Source organism: Coloeus monedula (genome assembly GCF_965178545.1).
Source record: "Coloeus monedula genome assembly, chromosome: Z".
NCBI classification, from domain to species: Eukaryota; Metazoa; Chordata; class Aves; order Passeriformes; family Corvidae; genus Coloeus; species Coloeus monedula.
In genome coordinates, this window is record NC_138822.1 from 41409666 (window position 1) to 41427942 (window position 18277).

Genomic DNA, 18277 nt, shown 5'->3' on the forward strand with positions numbered 1-18277 from the left:
AAGGGATAGTTCATACCACATGTTGCTGTGCTCAGGAATAAAAGCAAAGAGGAAGGAGCTGGGAGTGGATTCATTATTAAGGCGTATGTCTTCCAAAGCAACTGCTACACATACTGACACCCTACAGCACAGGAAGTAGCTGCACGTTGCCTGCTGATAGAAAGTAAAGAGTATATTTTTTTATTTTCCTTTGCTTTCTTTTCTAGGTTTTTCTTTTCTTTAGTAAAGTGCCTTTATCTTGACCCAGGAAGGGCTCCTGTCAGCATTCACAGTGCAGGTGGTTTATGATATGAGTGTACAGAAAATTTGATGTAATTTTTTTCTGAAAGCTATTAGCCTTTCTTTCGTGAACTAGTATTTTATGATATTCTTAATGATGCATGGTTTTACTGTTTTAAAGGTCTGGAGAGCTGCCAGTTTTCTGAATTCAAGATTCAGAGCAGGTAGAAAAATGCTTAATAAATGCATATTTGATGGAGTAAAGTGCTGTTCCTGAAAGGACTAGCTTTCTGAAAGGACCAGGGTCACATCTGCATATGCAGAAAAGTCTGTTGACTGCAGACATTGTTTCCTCATACAGAAAAAAAGTCTGTCACTAAATTTGTCCTTAAATCAGATTGGAGCTCAGTTCTGTTCAGAGATGTAACAAAAAGGTTCAGATGACCTAAAAGTTAAAAATAATGTATGTTTTATTGTTACCCCTCACAAAGATTTATCTTTGTTTCTCTGGACATTTCCATATTATGAGTGGGTAAAAACTATGTTTGCATGGGTGTTTTGCTTTATCCTGTACCCACTAGCAATAATTTAGGATTGTGGCACTGTAATGTCATTTAAAGATGTGTGTTTTACATTGCTGTTCTGGCAGTTCTTAAGTTCTTAAGATGGTGTTGGCAATAAATTGCATCTATACACCTTACTTACTGCTAATAGCATTATCAAATGGAACTTTTTTGGTTTGCACTTTTTGATGTTTCATTATTAATCACTGTTCACTGTGGAGCTTAGGTGACTTCTTTCACTATCCAGTTCAGTGCAGTTTTACTAGTTTCAGAACACACAAGGTCTGTCATAAAAGGTTTGCTTTTTTTTCTAGGTAATAAGCCATTTTAATTTTAGACTTGATGTATTGGATGCTGACTTTAGGAAGGTTCCCCTGGCTTCAGTGTCATTGTAAGCATTTAAGTGATGACTGGAGGCATATTCTCTTGATTAGGAAAGGTAATTAATTTTTAAAATATGACAAAGTTATTGAAATAAGAAGCTGCTATTACCCTGTATGTCTTTACAAGGACTATGTACTTTCAATGTTCTGGCATTGCATTTGGACAGTATTTCTAGCTTTCTGCCGGATAAGGATCTGGTCTATAATCTTGCTGGATTCAGAGACTAGATTCAGAGACAAGCAAGAAGTTTTTTTGCCTCTTGCATGCTATCATCTTTGGAAAGCTGCAGTGAAGCAATAAACGTAACTTTTCTGGTCTTTACAGATTGTAAAAGACTCTAACTTTAGTAAAATATTTATAAAATCTAGGTAGATGGACATATGAAGAACATGTATGTAAGTTGACAAATATTTGAGAAATGAATGTGAGATGTGACAGGCTTCTAGCCCCAAATATGAGGGCCAGACCTGTAGTATGCATAGTTTGTGTTCTTAGTAGATGGCATCAGTTTTCTGAGCATGTTTCACTTAGTCCATTGCATCAGTCAGCTTTCTGAAAGAACTTTTGTCTTCAAATTATTTATTTGCCTGAAAAGAAAAACATGTCTTCAGAAGAAAAATTATTTGATGAGCAGAGGAGGAACCAGTCTAAAAAAAAAATTAAATCCTGTGGTTTTAGCTCTGTTGTAACCACATAGCAAAGAAATGAGAGTCATTAGGTATGTAAATACTCTGCAACCAGCTTTCATAGTTTGGTGGGCCTTTCATTTAGCTGATGGCTATGTAACTCTTTGATTATCCTCAAAACTAGTGAGTTGCCCAGGATTTAAAAAATATTGACCTTGAGAATGTAAAAAAAACATAATGAGGAGCACCTCTTTTAGTGTAAGGATATGTCTGCTAGATTATGATTTTTCATAAATAGTGTCTTGCTAGGCATAACATAACTCTAAACATTCCTGCTTATAGCAGGTAATTATTACCTCTTTAGCTCAGTCAAGGGAAGCCTTACTGTACCATCACATAACGCATTTCAAATTTGCCATGTAATGGGAAAAATTAGATTTTTATTCTTCTGTGGGTTCTTGCAGATCTCATTCACTTCATCTGGAGCTGGATTGGTTCAGCATTGCTTAAGATGAAGCCCATGTTGTATTATAGTGTTATTGGATGTGAGTGTGTCTCAGTGAATGTTGTCTTCTCTAATAAAAAGACTGTTGGAAATTCTGGCTTTTTCCTCCTCAGAAGTTTTTAAAACAGCAATAGTAAATGAAGTACCATTGTAAGTCCTTCCTAAAAGTTGTATCTGACTGTGTCACTCATGCAGTCTCTGAAACTGAGGCAGTGTGTCTTGAGATAAACCACTTCAATGGGTGGCTCTCAAATCATCTACTGCTGAATGGGTAAAACTCCCTGAAGGTCTCTCTGGTGTGTAGAACAGATTTGTTGGACCTGTGAACTGGAAAGATAGTTAACCAAACTGAAGGTGGTGGTTTGCAGCAGATTTATGCTGCCTTTCTCTGTGTGCTATTCCACTTATAGCATAGAATGGTTTGGGTTGGAAGGGTCCCTAAAGATCACCTAGTTGCAGCCCCCCAGTCACCAGACAGAGACACCTTCCACTAGACCATGTTGCTCAAAGGCCATCCATCCTGTCCTTGACTTTCAGGGATGGGGCATCCAGAGCTCTGGGCAGTAATTTACGCTAGTTAAATGACTTTGGTTTTGTTTCTGACAGAAAAAGTTATGTACTTAAGGTTTCCCTCCTTCCCAGGTTTTCTTCCATCTGCTACTGTACAAGGGTATGTTACAATCCAATTATTAAGGTTCTTAGAAGTGCCTCTGCCAGAATTAAGGTGCAAATGAGACCATATGCCAGTCAATAGTAAGGGTTTTATTTGATGGTAAATACGAGAGAGAGAGAGAGAGAGAGAAAGGAAGGAAGAAAGGAAGAAGTAGAAAATAGGTGGGGGGGGGGGGGGCAGAAAGAGAGTGACAGGGACAGAATAAGTAAAATATCACCATTCTGTGGATCCCAGCGATGCTCCATTGGATCCTCTCCAGCTGGCCTTCTTGGTGGTGAAGGTGCCCCCAAAAAGCTTAGAATCCAATGGGTTTCTATACCCTCGAGCCAGGTAGCAGTGTCCGGCCATGTCCCCCTGGGGTGGGGTCAGTCTCTCACAGCAGACTCTGGGTCTGTTGCACCATGTGCAGCCCTGTGGGGCCGAGCCTCTCACGGGAATGTCCCGTGGATGTGCCCTGTGGGGTTGGGGGTTCCACAGCTGGGCCGGTTTGTGTAGCTGGAGGATGGGTGCTCACTGCCTCTCACCAGAGGCTGCACCATGCACCCAAAACCTCCTCCTCCCCCCTCGGCTGGGGGAGTCTGTGTAAATCTGGCTTCTGTGAGCTGTGCTCTCCCCCCCCACCCCAAACTCAGCCCGGGATGATTGAACAGTTGGTTTCCCTTTATCTAATCAGCAGTTTGACTGTCAGTTCAAAGTCCCACTCTTCAGGGAAGCTTCTTTGGTTGTAGCTTCTTTATAATGAGCAAAACTTTATATCAGTGTTTGAGGCATGAACTATTTTCAGTCTCTGACAGGGTAGTCATTGTTTAATGCAAGCATCACACTTCTAGGTGGTGTAGATGGCCTTCAGTCACTGACTTTGGAGATGCAGAAGGTGTTGGTGATAGATTAATCTGAAAACAGGTGACTGCTAGGCCTCAGTGACCTTTATAATGTCAGGGGGCTGACAAAGAGTAAAGTGGAAGTCTCCAGCCTGGTGGTATGACCAAACTTTTTCCTTTTCTGTTTCTTTTACCACATGACAAAATAAAAAAAAAAAAAAAAGGAGAAAAAAATTGTTGGGAGCAGGTTTAAAGTATTAAGTAGTAGGATGATGGTCACCTCAATCAGTCTCAGGTGCTGAAGACTTGGATCTGGTCTTCGAAAACTGGACTGATACTGTGTGACAAACAGTTCAGATTTTTTAGTGGGTATTATTTGGAGCTCACTGATATAGCCAGTGACTCAAATGACACTTTTGAGGAGTGAACCGTAGAAATTCAGGTAAGTTAAACAAAAAAGAGTGAGACCAAGCCTTTTCAAATAGAGAGATTTTGGTTTAATCTTGTTTCAGAAGTTCTGAGAAAATACCCTCTTTAGATAGTGATCCATCTTAGCAAAGCTGGTAAAAGGAGTTGGTAAAAAGAGGAGGTTAAATTGCCTACTTCTACAGCTGTGTTTATTTTGCAGATAGTTTTTTTGCATACTTCCTTTCTGTGTTATGGATATAAGTGTAATTTCTTTGTCTTTCAGGAACACTCCTCATCCATTAATCACTGTCCTTGAGAACAGACCTGACTGCTGGCCAGTTCTACTACAGCAGATAACAGTATTTTTCCATCAGTGTCCAGAGAGGTACATGAATGAAAAATTAAAAATAGCCTAGCAAATGTTGACAACTGAATTGTATCATTGTAACCATTTTGTTGAAGGAAGCTGCAACAAGCAGTAAGAATTCTGTCTTTTGTGAAAGATATTGTGAAAGATAAAACTTAATTACACTATTTCAAGTTTTAAAATAATAATATAAAAAATTCTTCATTAAATACTGGTATAATCCATCAAAAATCAATTTTATAGCTTTTAATTCACTATGTAGATAAATTTTGTATGGATATAGAATAACTGGTGCAAGACTGGTGGCACATTTGAATTTTTTTTTAAATAAGCTATTTGGCTTATTAGCTTTGTCAAAATTCTGACTGTTTAGTCAAAAAAATGAATACAATGCAGCTATAACTCATGTATACAAAATGATGGGATGATGAAGGAAAAGGAGGGATGATTAAATCTCATGGAAAAGATGAGGTCTTGAAAAACGATGTATGCTTTCTGATTTAAAAAAATAGAAAAAAAATCAGTGGTACAGCCTTATTATAAAGAATCATTAAAATCAGATAATAACAAATACCCAACTGCCAACAATCTCAGCCTTTCTTCATGCTAACCACTAAGGAACTTGTCAAAGAACGCTTCAGTGTAAGATAAGAAATCTGGCATTCTCAAAGAGAACTGCTTTCAATGATTTTACACCTATATGTATGCTTTTCAGATAAAAGTATGCCTTTTCTCCTGTTTTCGGAAAGACTAATAACAGAGAAATAGTGCAGAGAAATTGGCTTCTCTGTTTGCTGTTGGTAAAGAAATAAGTTTATTCATCTCTTAAATATCTGGTGGGCTTAGACTACATGATCAAGAGTAAGACTTTCAAGCTAAAGTGTGTTTTGCTCAGTTTAATTGATCAGAGTATTTTTCAAACGCTGTTTGCTCTTTCACTCTGCTGTCAAATCTGGGACTCACATGGAGTCCCCTCAGATGTATAAATGGAGTGAATGGTGGATTTTCTGCGGGTGGCTTCTTTTGAATTAAAACAGGAGTTTTTCTTGCTGAAAAGGAAAATATGCGACACTCTTCTTGGTGCTCTTTGTTCAAGGTTTCTGTGGGTAAAGCGCTAGACTGACAATAAAGAATCATCGAGTAATTTAGGTTTGGAAATGCCCTTCAGAGCACTGAGTCCAGCCATTAACCTAATGCTATCAAGTCCACCACTAAACGGTGTCCCTAAGTGTGATGTAGAAAAGCTCCACGTATGTTGATATAGACCTATTACTAAATTCTTTCTACAGTTTTGTATCAAGACTGAGTCTTGTTTAAAATTGAGTTTTGATTCCCTGTTGATGTGCTGGACGGTAGGAAGGCTCTGCAGAGGGATATGGGCAGGCTGGATCTGTGGTCTGAGGCCAGTGGTATGAGGTTCAACAAGGTTCAACCCCTAATGCTGGGTGCTGCACTTCGGTCGCAACAATTCCATGGAGTGCTACAGACTGAGAGAAGAGTGGCTGGAAAACTGCACAGAGAAAAAAGACCTGAGGGTGCTGATTGACAGCTGAACATGAGCCAGCATGTGCCCTTGTGGCCGAGAAGGCCAGTGGCATCCTGGCTTGGGTCAGAAATAGTGTGGCCTGCAGGAACAGGACTAGGGAAGTGCCCATGTGCTTGGCACTGGTGAGGCTGCACCTCAAGCCCTGTGTCCAGTTCTGGGCCGCTTATGACAAGAAGGACATCGAGGTGCTGGAGCAAGTCCAGGGAAGGGCAGTGGACCTGGTGAAGGGTCTGGAGAACAAGTCTGATGAGGAACAGCTGAGGAGCTGGGAGTGTTTAGCCCAGAGAAAAGGAGACTGAGGAGTGACTTTATGCTCTTCTTCATGAAAGGAGGTTGTACCAGGTGGGGGGTTCTGTTCTCCCAAATAACAAGTGACAGGATGAGAGTAAGTAGGCTCAAGTTGCATCAAGGGAGGTTTAGATTGGCTGTTAGGAAAAATTTTGTAATGGGCTTGTCAAGCATTGCAACAGTCCGCTCAGGGAAGTGGTGGAGTCACCATTCCTGGAAGTATTCAAAAGACCTGTAGATGTGGCACTCGGGGACATGGTTTAGCAGTGGGCATGGCAGTGGTGCTTGGACTTGAGCCTGAACAGTTCTATGATTCTGTATTTGTTACTATATTGACCATCAGCTTTATTTGGTTGTTTTAATAATGTAAAGGACAGCTTGTACTCCTGACATGATCAAGCCAAAAGATTTGTTTAGTGATAATATTTTACTGGGAAGCCACGTTGGTTAAAACAGTTCCTGTATTGAGTAATTGTTTTAAGACCATTCTGCAAAAACTGCTAAGTAAAGGATGACTCCTTTTTATTGAAATATGTTTTATGTGTTTTAAAAAGATACTTCTGAGTAGTCTTGTCCAAATATTCTTCAGAATGGGACATCAGTCTATCATGACATTCAGCAAGGAAAGTCACTTTCTTGAATTGATGAGGGGAAAAGAGTAAAATTAGGAGTGTTATAACCTGCAGGTCCATATTGAATCTTTTCAAAATTGCACTTTGAAGTATGGTTACTGTATTGGGCCTCATGACAGTACTTTGTTCGAGTATTTAGTAATGCCCTTCTCAACACCTTTCTGTTAATTGGGTCTTGTGAACTTTTGCAGGTAATGTCACATTACCTGGATTTCCTTGTTACACTTTGAGTAGAAAGCACTCACGGCAAACTTATTTCTTGAACTGCAGGTCAGAGAGTTCATGTGTTGCCATAATGGCTTCATTTCTAAGATACCTGTATTGTGAGCCATACCAGTTACGGGAATATGCTGAACTGCGAATGGGTTTACTTAAGATCTTACTTCAGCCTCATGGGCCAAAGTGCAAAGAACTCTCCATGTTGGAATGTGAGATTCTTCGACTTCTATGTGATTTGGTTCCACACCTGCAGGTACAGTTGTTGCCTGATCCTATCTTTTACAAATAGATGTTTATCAAAATAGTGATAGTATTATTATTATTGTCTTTCAAGTGTGCAAATATAGCATTCTCTTCCATTTTCTGTAGATCAGTTTTGTTGATAGTACATAAATCTAATAAACTGTCTCTTTCTGGTAGAAGATAAAACTTTAGTTGTTCAAATATGATATACCTGTTAAGATGGAAATTGAAACACATTTACTGTCATTACTTGCATCTAGTTGCTTCGGTAAACATACGGTAAACTTAGAAAGACATTAATGAGAAAATTCTGTTAAATGGCAAGATATTTGTCAAAACCATACAATTTTAACTTAAAATGGATAATATTAAAATGAAACAAACTATATGAGAAGAATTATTTAAGTATTTCTAGGTATTCCTTTCTCACTCTTTGTAACAGAGAGATTAATGGATCTGAAGATGAAATTTAGTCCTTCTGGAATATGCTGAAGGTTTTGAATTTTTTTTAAGTTGCACAGTGATACATAATAGGAGCTAGGGGCTTAATCTTTCTGTCCCCTTTTGGTTAGGGGCCTGTGATGTTGGTTAAAATTGAAAGCTCTGCTTTTTCTTGTCCATCACTGTGATACCAGTTAAGCTTTTTTTGTACCTATCTTCCGTTTCTTTCTTCTTTTGATATTAGGACAACATCTTCAGTTTCAGACGTATTCAGCCAAACATGAGGTGCTTTGCCCTTATTGCTATGGAGAGAGGGTTCATTAATATGAATAAAGAAAAACTAAGTAGGCTTGTTATAAGGATATTTGGTAGCATCTTTATCCTATGACATTTTACTAGAAAAGTATTCTTTTTACTCATAGCTACTTCGCACAATCTTCTGGAAAAAATATAACTTGTGTTATACACGTTTATCTTGGTTCAGGTCTATTCTTTGTAATGATGGGTACATGCTGACCTTTTCTAGTTACAGAGAGTTGTCTGATATTTTCTCCATTTTATCTGAATTTCAGTATAACATTGTGTCTTGAATGTATGACCAAGCTTCAGACCTGATAACATTTAGCCATAAGAAAGGTGCTGAATAAGACGTATGAAATTAGTTATGAACCTTTTTTTCCTTCATACACGTTGGCACTTCTTTTTTTTAAGCAAGAAATCAGTTGCATATTTTCAAACTCATATTAATACTTGAACATTTTTGTCTCACCTGAGATACAGCTTTCACAATGGAAGGTACTTCCTTCAAGAAGCCTGTTTGATGGACTGTTGTATAGTCTGTCAATTCCCTCGTCTTCTTTCTCTGAACCTCATTTTAGCATAGCTTAATTTAATCCACTGTGTAATATAAATGCTGAAATGTTTCCCAGTCATTTTGTCTGATAGTGTCAACCAAGCTGTCAAAAGTACAGCTCCTCACCTGTAGACTTTCCTGCTAATAATTCAGTGACAGGAGATTTCTGATTAGAGCAGATTATTTATAGAACAAAAAGGGAATAAAAATCAGGCTGTTGTGCTTAATGCTGGCTCCAGAGTTTGGATTGGAACAGTGCATTTGTCTGGAAGTATAGTTTTCAAGAACAGAAACACTGTCATCCAGCACATGGGGACTTTGAGGTGACCTGCTTCTTGAAACCTTTTTAGCTGGCTTTCAGGTATGGAGATACTGCTTTTGGGTGTCACACTTCAGCATCTAGTTTTTTTGGTAGTTAGATTCCATGGTGTTCTAGAATTGAGTAACACCACTGCCTTTCTCTTTTGAGACGTATGTTAAAATCTTAGTTACATTACAAAGGAAATATTGTAGAGCCAGATGCATCTGTCATAAGAATATTTACCTGCTTGATGAAATCCCCACACACTTTTTTGTGTTGTTATAAGGAACCCCAAGAGCTGAATTAATTGCTATTGCTTTTGAGTAAAAAAGGATTTTTTCATCAGCTACCAAGAAACATTTTAATTCTTTCACGTGTTTCTCATTTTACTTCAAAATATCAAAAAGCAGTTCATAAGTTGTTTTTTTTCAGAGAAGTTGGATAAGGGATTCCTGGTGTTAGTTTATAAATATGTTTCTTCAAAGATTTAGTACTATTTGCAATAGAAATATAGCAGAGCTAATACTAAATTCTATGTAGATAGGGAAGGGCAACTAAATCATCATATGTTTTGGCTTGTTTTTTTTTTTTAACTACTTCTCTGCAGCTTAAGGACTTAGTGCAAGTTACAGAAGCGTTGTTTTTCCTGCAAGAGCTGTTCCTCAGCCTACTACGCTATCCTTTGTTTTGGAAAGATCAGTTATCCCAGCTTAGTCTGCAACTGTTATGCTTCTGTGAAGTATGTTTAAATGTAACAGGAGAATGCTCATCTTTGATCTCCCTAATAGAGGACAACTTTGAGCTCTTAAAAGAGGTAAGAGTATATGGTAAAAACACAAAATAGTTTATTAAATTTAAAGAACGTAATGTTTAAGACAGTAGAGACACTTTTACATGACATTCATCTGCAGGTCACCAGTGTTGGTGTCAAAAGTTTCTAATTTTTTTTCTTTGTTGAATACCTTCAAAAGGTAAAAACTTAACTGGGTCTGTATATATCTATAAATCTCTTAGTATGGAAATTTGTTTAAAGTGAGTTGCAGCAGTTTGAACAAAGTAACAAATTAAAATGTTCTAGTTACTTAGTCAAAATACTATTTTCACACGGTTATATTCTTCATTGCTCTGTCACTGCATGTGCAGTCACTATAGTTCATAAAGATAGTCTTTCAAAGTTTTGGTAGTTTCCTATTTGTTCTGTTTAATGTCACTGAGAAACAAAGGAGACTTGGAACCTTTTTCTTTTTTCCTTGTAGGTACTTCCAGTGGACCAGTATATAATTGGGCTAGCTCTTCTACTGCTGCAAACTCCAGAAAGTCAGCAAAAGTCTGTCTTGAGTCTCGGTAAAGCTCTTCTTGTGAAAGAGGAATCCCCACTCCTAAAACTGTGTGTTTGTTTCTTCATATTTAGGAAATAAGCACTGCATTCCCCTGGAATTGGATTGGGTAGTGAAATGGGGTTTCTTTACATGCAGAATTTTTCCTGAATGAAAATAAAATGGTACTAAATACAAATTTTCCTGCTACTCTGACTTTTCCCATTGATGTTTCTGTATTTTAAGCTCCCTGCTATCTTGGAGCTTATTGGTTTCATTTTTGAGCCAACAGAATATTCTTAGCTGATGTGCATGCATCCTGAATGGCTTGCTATTACAGGCACTGAGAGCAGGCATGACAATCATGGCAATGTTTAGCCATGCTTTTGACTTAGCAGTTGTGATTAGTGTAGTTATTCCAGTAAAAACAAAGGTCTGCGCTACATTCCATTTTTGTATTTTTTGCTGCCATCGGGTACTTTGCTATGAACACAGAAATGTGTGACTCTCTAAACAAAAAATCACAAAAATCTTTTGGCTTTTATATACACATACAGTAAATCTGGGAACCTTTACTTTGCTGAGTTGAAGTGTTTCCTAGAAATATCTGTGTCATGCCTAAAGGTACCAATGTTCATTTCTTTCTTTCCTTCTTGACCTTATTTTTTCCTCAATTTGTCTTAAATAGCCTACAAGCTCCTCTCATGTTCAGAAACCCAGGACATCTCAACCACAGCCCTTATTTTGGTGATGCCTGTGCTACAGATCTTATCTTCTACAACAGTTGGAGACTGCCTGTCAGGGGATGTTTCTGGAACTACCAGGCAGCAACTGGCTGTAAATCTTTTGGGAATATTAAAGGAGGAAGGTGTGAAGGATAAACAGGAATTGGTAAAGTGATAAAGTTTCTTTCCTTTTATCAGGTGCAGGTAGGGGAGGCATTTAAAAATTTTTCTGCATTAAGCCTATCTGCTTGGGAAGGACTCTGCATGTGTGAACTTCTTTGTGCCATAACCTCCATGGGAACACTTGAAAATATAGTCCATAAAACTAGACTACTGGTAAAGTGAAAGTTTGTTGGCTGGATATTGTTTTATTTAGCAAATGAGATTTTTTTACTTTAAGAGACTGTATAGATTGAAGAATTCACTTCCATTGTTAAGTAACTAGCAAGACTTAGTAGAAATCAAGGTTATATATATTTACTCTGTTTCTTTCAGACTTGCTTATTCTCCTCATGTCTTTTTCTTTACTGCTGTATGTGACTGTTAACTACCATTCTTTCTCCCTTGACTGAAAAGAGTTACAGAGCACCTAAGTTAATGTTAGTTAGCAAATTTTGGCTCAGTAACCTGAATCTTTTTGTATGTTCTGTTAGGGTTTTTTGGGTTTTAGTTATTTCCTTATGTCCCACTTCTCTGCCATCTATCCATTTATCCCCACTGTTCCAAGAATAAGTGACAACAAATCTCTTTGATCAAGATGTGTCTAGCACTGGGGTAGCTAAAGTCCCTTTCTGCTTTGCACCCCTGTTTTGTGTAGAGAGGGTGTGATGTGACAAGCTGGAGACAGATACAGTGCCAGTTCTGAGTTCTGCCATGTCTCCTTGACCTGGAATCCCCCACCTACTCCATCTTCTATTTCTCCGCATCTGAAAAGTCAAGCCCGTTTGTGCTCCTAATAAAAAATAACTTCCTTTAAGTTCACTAAGGCTTACACTTCTTAGTCTGCTCTGAAAGAATAGACAGTGGGATGACAGTGGTTACAGCTAACTTCCTTCTAATGGGACTTTCTGGGTCAGCCTGTACAGATGCCACTGGAGGTTTGTTTCAGTGAAACATCTTTGAAGCATGTCAGTCCTCAATGCTCTGTGTCACTCGCCCACATGTTTTGTTTTCTGTTGAGTTTTGGAAGCTATTTGTATGTCTTACAACACTACTGTGTTACTGTACAAGATTACAGTGCATTGTGTTACACTGGCTTCCTCTAATGGAACTTGATTGTACTAATTCTGGTATTCTCTTTGCTTCAGAAAAGCATGTGAAAACTTTTATGTTGAGGGCTTAAATAATTTTTGATGACTAAGTTTTTGTGTTGGCCATGTTAACACTGGAAACAGTTGTCTTTGCTGAGAATTCTCTAACAGTCTCTTCACTTGTGTCTCACTGATCCTGCAGAGTTCATAGTAAGTAGCATGGTGGATCTTTGGTAATTCATGGTTCTCAATGCAAATGGGGAGACAATAATTTTGCCTGATCATTGTTTGTAATAAGTATGCTGATAACCTCTGGTTCTCAACTAAAAGATTAAAAAATGTAGACTCTTCTTAATGGCCCCATGATTACAGTCAGTTTGTGTTGTAGGATCAGATCAATGCTAAGAGAGTAAAGTCTTCATTGAATTATCCTTAGACTTCCTTCACATTGGAAATGGGCAAGAAAAGAGGTAGGAAAAAGAAAGCAGATGCTATGTCCACAGTGAACAAGCTTTGAGCAAGAGTATATAAGAGCAAACGTGGTTAAGTTATGGTGTATTTTCACAGAATCACAGAACAGCCCTGGCTGCAAGATCATCTGGTCTAGCCTTTCATAGGAAAGGGGACCTAGATGAGATTATCTAGTGTCCTCTCCAATCACATGTTGAAAACCTCCTGTGATGGGGACTACACTGAATGATTGTTTTCACTATCAAAAATGTCTTTCTTGTAAACTTGTTATCCCTTACCCTCTCCCAGGTATCTTGTATCCATTGCCCTTTGTATTCTCCATGTGGCTCTTTGTGAAGAGAGAGCTTCTGTCCTCTTAGTAACTGCCTTTCAAGTACTAGAAAATGATGACACCCTCCTTGAGCCTTCACTTCTACAGGGGAGAAAACCTGACTCATGGCACTCCTTTGACCCCTCTTCAGTCTGTCCATATCTGTTTTGGAATTGTGGGGGCCAGAGCTGGACACACCACTCCATGTGCAGTCTGACAAGCGCTGGTGAAGTGGGAAGATCACATCTCTCTCTGTTAGCAGTGCCCCCATGGCTGCAGCTCAGGATCCACTTTGCCTCGGTAGCTGCGGCAGTGCACTGCTGGCCTGGTGTCTGTGTGCTGTCCACTGGGACCCCGGGCTCCTCTTGGCAAGGCTGTTCCACAGCTCACATCGTAGCCTGGCTGGGCTCTTCGGTGATGTCATTCCAGGTGCAGGGCTCTGCACTTCTCCTGGTTGAACTTTACACAGTTCTTGTGACCCAGTCTTCCAGCCTGTTCGTGTCTCTGAAAGGTGGCTCTCCCTGCCGATGTGTCCACCTCAACACCCAGTTCAGTGACACAGCAAACGTGGGGAGGGTGCTTTTGATCCCATCATCCAGATCATTCATGGAGATGTTACAACATGGGGCCCAGGGGGCCCCACTTGTGACAGGCTGCCAGCCTCAGTAAAACACTGATCAGGAGGAAGGAGGTATTAAGAACCTGTGTCTTGCCAACATTATCAGTAACTTTTTCCCTGCCCTGTCTAGTAATGGGTCTGTGTCTTCCCTGGGCTTCTGCTTAACTGTGTATGTATCTGATCAGCCATTTCTTCTTGCTATCTCTGCCCAGTTCCAGAGCTAGCTGAGCCTTGACCTTCATGTGTACGACCTTACATGCCCTTGCAATAATCTTGTAGTCCCCAGTAGATATTTGACCACCTTTCCATTGAGGGTATGCTTCTTATTTTGCTTTTTACAGCACTCAAAATTTATATGTCTTTAAATGGCTTTTTTTTTGGTTTTTTTTTTTTGCGCGTTGATAGTAGTAGGGAATTGTTCTACCTTCAGTGCCATGATTTTGAAAGTTAGGATGAGGCTAGGCCTTCACATAGGCTTTGCCATTGAGGGATTTTACATATGTATATATATGTGTATATATGTGTGAATGTATACGCACACACATATATATTTGTGTTGATAAATTGAAATTTTGTACATAACTTGCTTGATTAGAGTGCAGCAATAAAATAAAATTGTGATCATAGCCTGTTTTCATGTAAATGAAATAAAGGGAGAAAGAAATGAGTGCAATTATGTAGTAAAACCTTTTGGGGATGTAGTGTGGAATGGGAAATACCAATATAATATTTCAGGCTCTACCAATTTTTGCAGTTTTTCCCAGGCACTTAAAAAAATATAAAAGTCAAAACAAATGTCAACAACATCACCACCACAAACACAAAAAAGCCTGCTACAAACAACACCTCCCCAAAGAAAACCCCAAACAACAAAAATCCTTTCATAGCCTAATCTTGATTTAAAGACCTGTTATCGTCCACAGGCAGGCAACTAAACAGTACATCTTATGGATCCTGAAACTCTTATTAGCTCACTGTATGTTCTTGGATAAAGTTTGGATACCTTTTTCAATAAATGGCAGTATCACAGCTGTATCCAGAAAAGATTTTTGGCTCCAAGTGATCTTGCCAGCCAGAATAGATAGCTCTTTAGATTGCTATATTTTTCACATACTGTAGTTGTAATGTGTAAGTAATGTAATAAGCTAATTTTAATGTAATTTTTAAAAAGTAGTCTAAAATACAGGGGCATTCTACCTTCTGTTAGCCAAAATAAATTTACATTGAGCCAAACAATGTGATTAAAATGAAGTTCTGCAGTTCTAATTAGAACAGCTCTTTTTTGCCACTCAAAGTCTCTTTTTCCTTGGTTATTTAAAGCTGAGTGGGCCCTAGCCTTTTGGATTCTGAATTCCATTTTTAACGTTCATTTGGAGATCTCTTCTCAAATACTTTCTTGACCTGATCTTTATATAAATGTTCTTCACCTGATGACTGCCTGCTAACTACTGTCTTGATAATGGAAAGATATTTTCTAAGGAAGCAAAGAATTAGTGGGAAAGAGATTTCATGTCTTCTATTAATACAAAACTTTCCTGTTTTAATGAAAAACTTTGAACTTCATTTACAGGAGCTTTAAAAAATATATACCTGTATGTATATAAAAATCCAACTTAAGAGAATTCCTCATTTGCATTTTACAACTTTCCTGCTGCTAAATACTATCTTCCATGACTGCAACTGTTAGCAAAATGGTTATATTTCTGTAAGAAGAAAGTCTATGGAAGAGTGGGGGAAGGTGTTGGAAAATTGTTTGAACTTTAGCACAATAGTATATGACCCCTTTATTCCTGGTTAATGCCTAGTTTTGTACCCTACAGTGCTTAGTACAAATGCCAGAAGTTAGTGTGGCCTTGTGTTAACTCCCTGTGTCTGTGACTAGTAAGTTGTGTTCCAGCTAATACTTCCTTATTTATTTGTGTTAGTGATTAATGTGTAGTAGCTGATATCTTAGTTTTGAGAACTAGGGTTGTGTGTCAGAGCAAAGAATGATAAGAGAAGTACATAATGACTCAATGACATATTTGAGGTACTCTCAAGGAGAAAAGATTCATCAGAAGATCCAGAACCATATCCAAACAAGTCCATGGAAATAGTTGCCAGGCCTCCCCATACTTGTATTTGGACCACTGCCCACCACAGAGGCTTCACTCCCTTGGCCTGTTTGACTGCAGCGCATGTCTCACAATCATGGATAGCCTGGGAGATACTGTCCATGGTTAGATCCACCCCTTGATCTCGTGCCCACCTATAGGTGGCATCTCTGCCTTGATGACCTGAGGCATCATGGACCCATTGAGCTAGAAAGAACTCTCCCTTGTGTTTCCAATCCAAGTCTAATTGTGACACTTCCATCTTTGCAGCCTGATCTACCTGCTTGTTGTTTCGGTGTTCCTCATCAGCCCAACTCTTGGGGGCATGAGCATCTATATGGTGGACTCTCACAGGTAGCTTCTCTACCCGAGTGGCAATGCCTTTCTGCTCATCAGCAGCCCAGATTGGTTTTCCCTTATGCTGCTAGTTGGCCTTTTTCCACCTTTCCAGCCACCCCCACAGAGCATTGGCTACCATCTACTTCTGGTAACAGGGCCTCTGGTCTGCATTGATGTAATTTGGAGAAGGCCCTCTTTCACCTCCTTCCCGAGTTTCTGATGAGTCTTCTCCATCCTATCTTCTATCTTCTGTATGGTGTCTGACAGACTCTTTTCCACAGCTGCAATTCTTGCTTGTGTTGGGCCGTGCACAGTGTCTGCCTCCTCCCCATAGAACTCACTGTCTCATCCCCGTCATTCCACGTCGTCATTGCTAAAGCAGAGGTGTATTCTGGTGGTGTGTGTCGGGCAAGTTTCAGCCACATCACTGGTGTGCATTTTACCATGTCAGGGCTCCTAATTGCTTGGTCATCTGAGAATATGATCTCTATCACTGCCAGTTCTCTCAGGCATTGAATCCCTTGTTCCATGCTTTTCCAGGGGTTTAGCTGCAGCTAGAGATCTTCTCAGCACAGATATCTTTCCTTCTCACTTCTTAAGAGCCGTGTTCAGGGACTGAGAGCTTCAGGGCCTCTTGTCATCCCTTGGTCGATACTTAGATCACGTGACAGGGACCCCAAATGCCTCGCTTCGGTGCAATCCAGAACTGTACCATTGCCTGCAGCATCCCAGATTCAGACCATCCAACTTAATACAGTTTCATCAGACCGTCAGGTGTAATCCTTCCTCAGGGTACGAAGGCTTTCTCTGGACAGGGACTCAGTGGTGATTTCAGGTTCCACTTCCTCTGCTGGCTGTGAAGGTCCTGGCTGCCCATCACCATCCATTGGGCAAATGGATTTGGCTTTGTGTCTCTTTGTCTGGACAGGGGCAATTGTTACTGGTTTAGGCTCCCCATCTGCTTTAGCTGCACCTGGAGTGATTGGAGTGTATGCTGGCTTATTCTCCTGCCCCTCTGGCTGTATCGTCTGCCCTACAGTATTTAACAGCGTGTGGTAAGCGTTAGCCAGGACCCAGCACATGGCAATGAGCTTTTCCTTTTCATCAGTGTTGGTATTGCAGTTTTCCTTCAGATACTTCCCCACCTCAGCTGGATTCTGAATTCATTCAGGGGGAAGTTCCAGGCTGCTGGGTCAGAAAACTGCTTCAGGGTCTGGCCTATGTCCTCCCATACCCCACACCACTTAGGATTTTCCACAACTGGGGCAGGTGTCTGGGCAACCCCTCTGGAAATTTCAGCCTTATTTTAGACAAGCTGGAGACCACATAGAGGAGTCCTGCTAGATAGCATAGTAAGAAAGTGGTATCTTTGGCATCCAGGGGAAACTGGACACTTTCAACACTTTCAAAAGGTGGCGTGCCAGATCTGAAGGGGAAGAAGGAGATGAAGGGCTGGAAATTGTCATCCCCTGCTTTTCCCCTAACAAACTGGGTGTAATTGCTAATACATTCCAAAAGGAAACTCCCAAGGCCAGAATGGAAAAAACATAACATACACCTTCTCAATGGTATCCGTTACTTCAGTCAAACTTCGATGAATCACTACTTCCAGGCATATTAAAATGGCAGCCCTGATTCTTATTCCTGAATTATAGAAGGTGTAAGCCAGGGAGCCAACTGCCCATAGCTGTGGACACGTACTTAAGACTAGGTTCCACAGAAAAATTATTAAATCAAACAGCATGGTGATGTCTTACTGCTGTACCTCAATACAAAGTGATTCAAACCAAAATGTTTTTTTTTTTTCCACTTTCCTGTGGAAATTTATGTCTCAGGTTTTGGAGACAAAATTTTAGGAGGAAGTGCTCTGGAATGAGCACCTCCTCCAAAGGGAAAAGGGCCTCCCCTTTTCCTCTGCCAATGAGACAAACTGGTAACAGCAAGTGAAAGTGGGAAAAAACCAAACTGTTTATTAACACAAAACAAAACAGGATAGACTAGGAAAAAATAAAACTCAAAATACAACAAATGCCTGGAGAGGGAGCAGACACATGGGCTTGGACCA

At 39.7% G+C, this 18277-nt stretch overlaps 1 protein-coding gene across 1 annotated transcript in view; it reads left to right on the forward strand.

Moving 5' to 3' along the window:
* The window catches only part of FOCAD (focadhesin), a 96525-nt gene that overhangs the window by 15658 nt on the left and 62590 nt on the right, over positions 1-18277 (forward strand). Inside the window, exons 7-11 of the mRNA XM_082300998.1 lie at positions 4483-4584; positions 7303-7504; positions 9697-9903; positions 10346-10433; positions 11094-11296. Coding sequence (XP_082157124.1) covers positions 4483-4584; positions 7303-7504; positions 9697-9903; positions 10346-10433; positions 11094-11296 — 802 coding nt within the window. The remainder of the gene's footprint in view (positions 1-4482; positions 4585-7302; positions 7505-9696; positions 9904-10345; positions 10434-11093; positions 11297-18277) is intronic.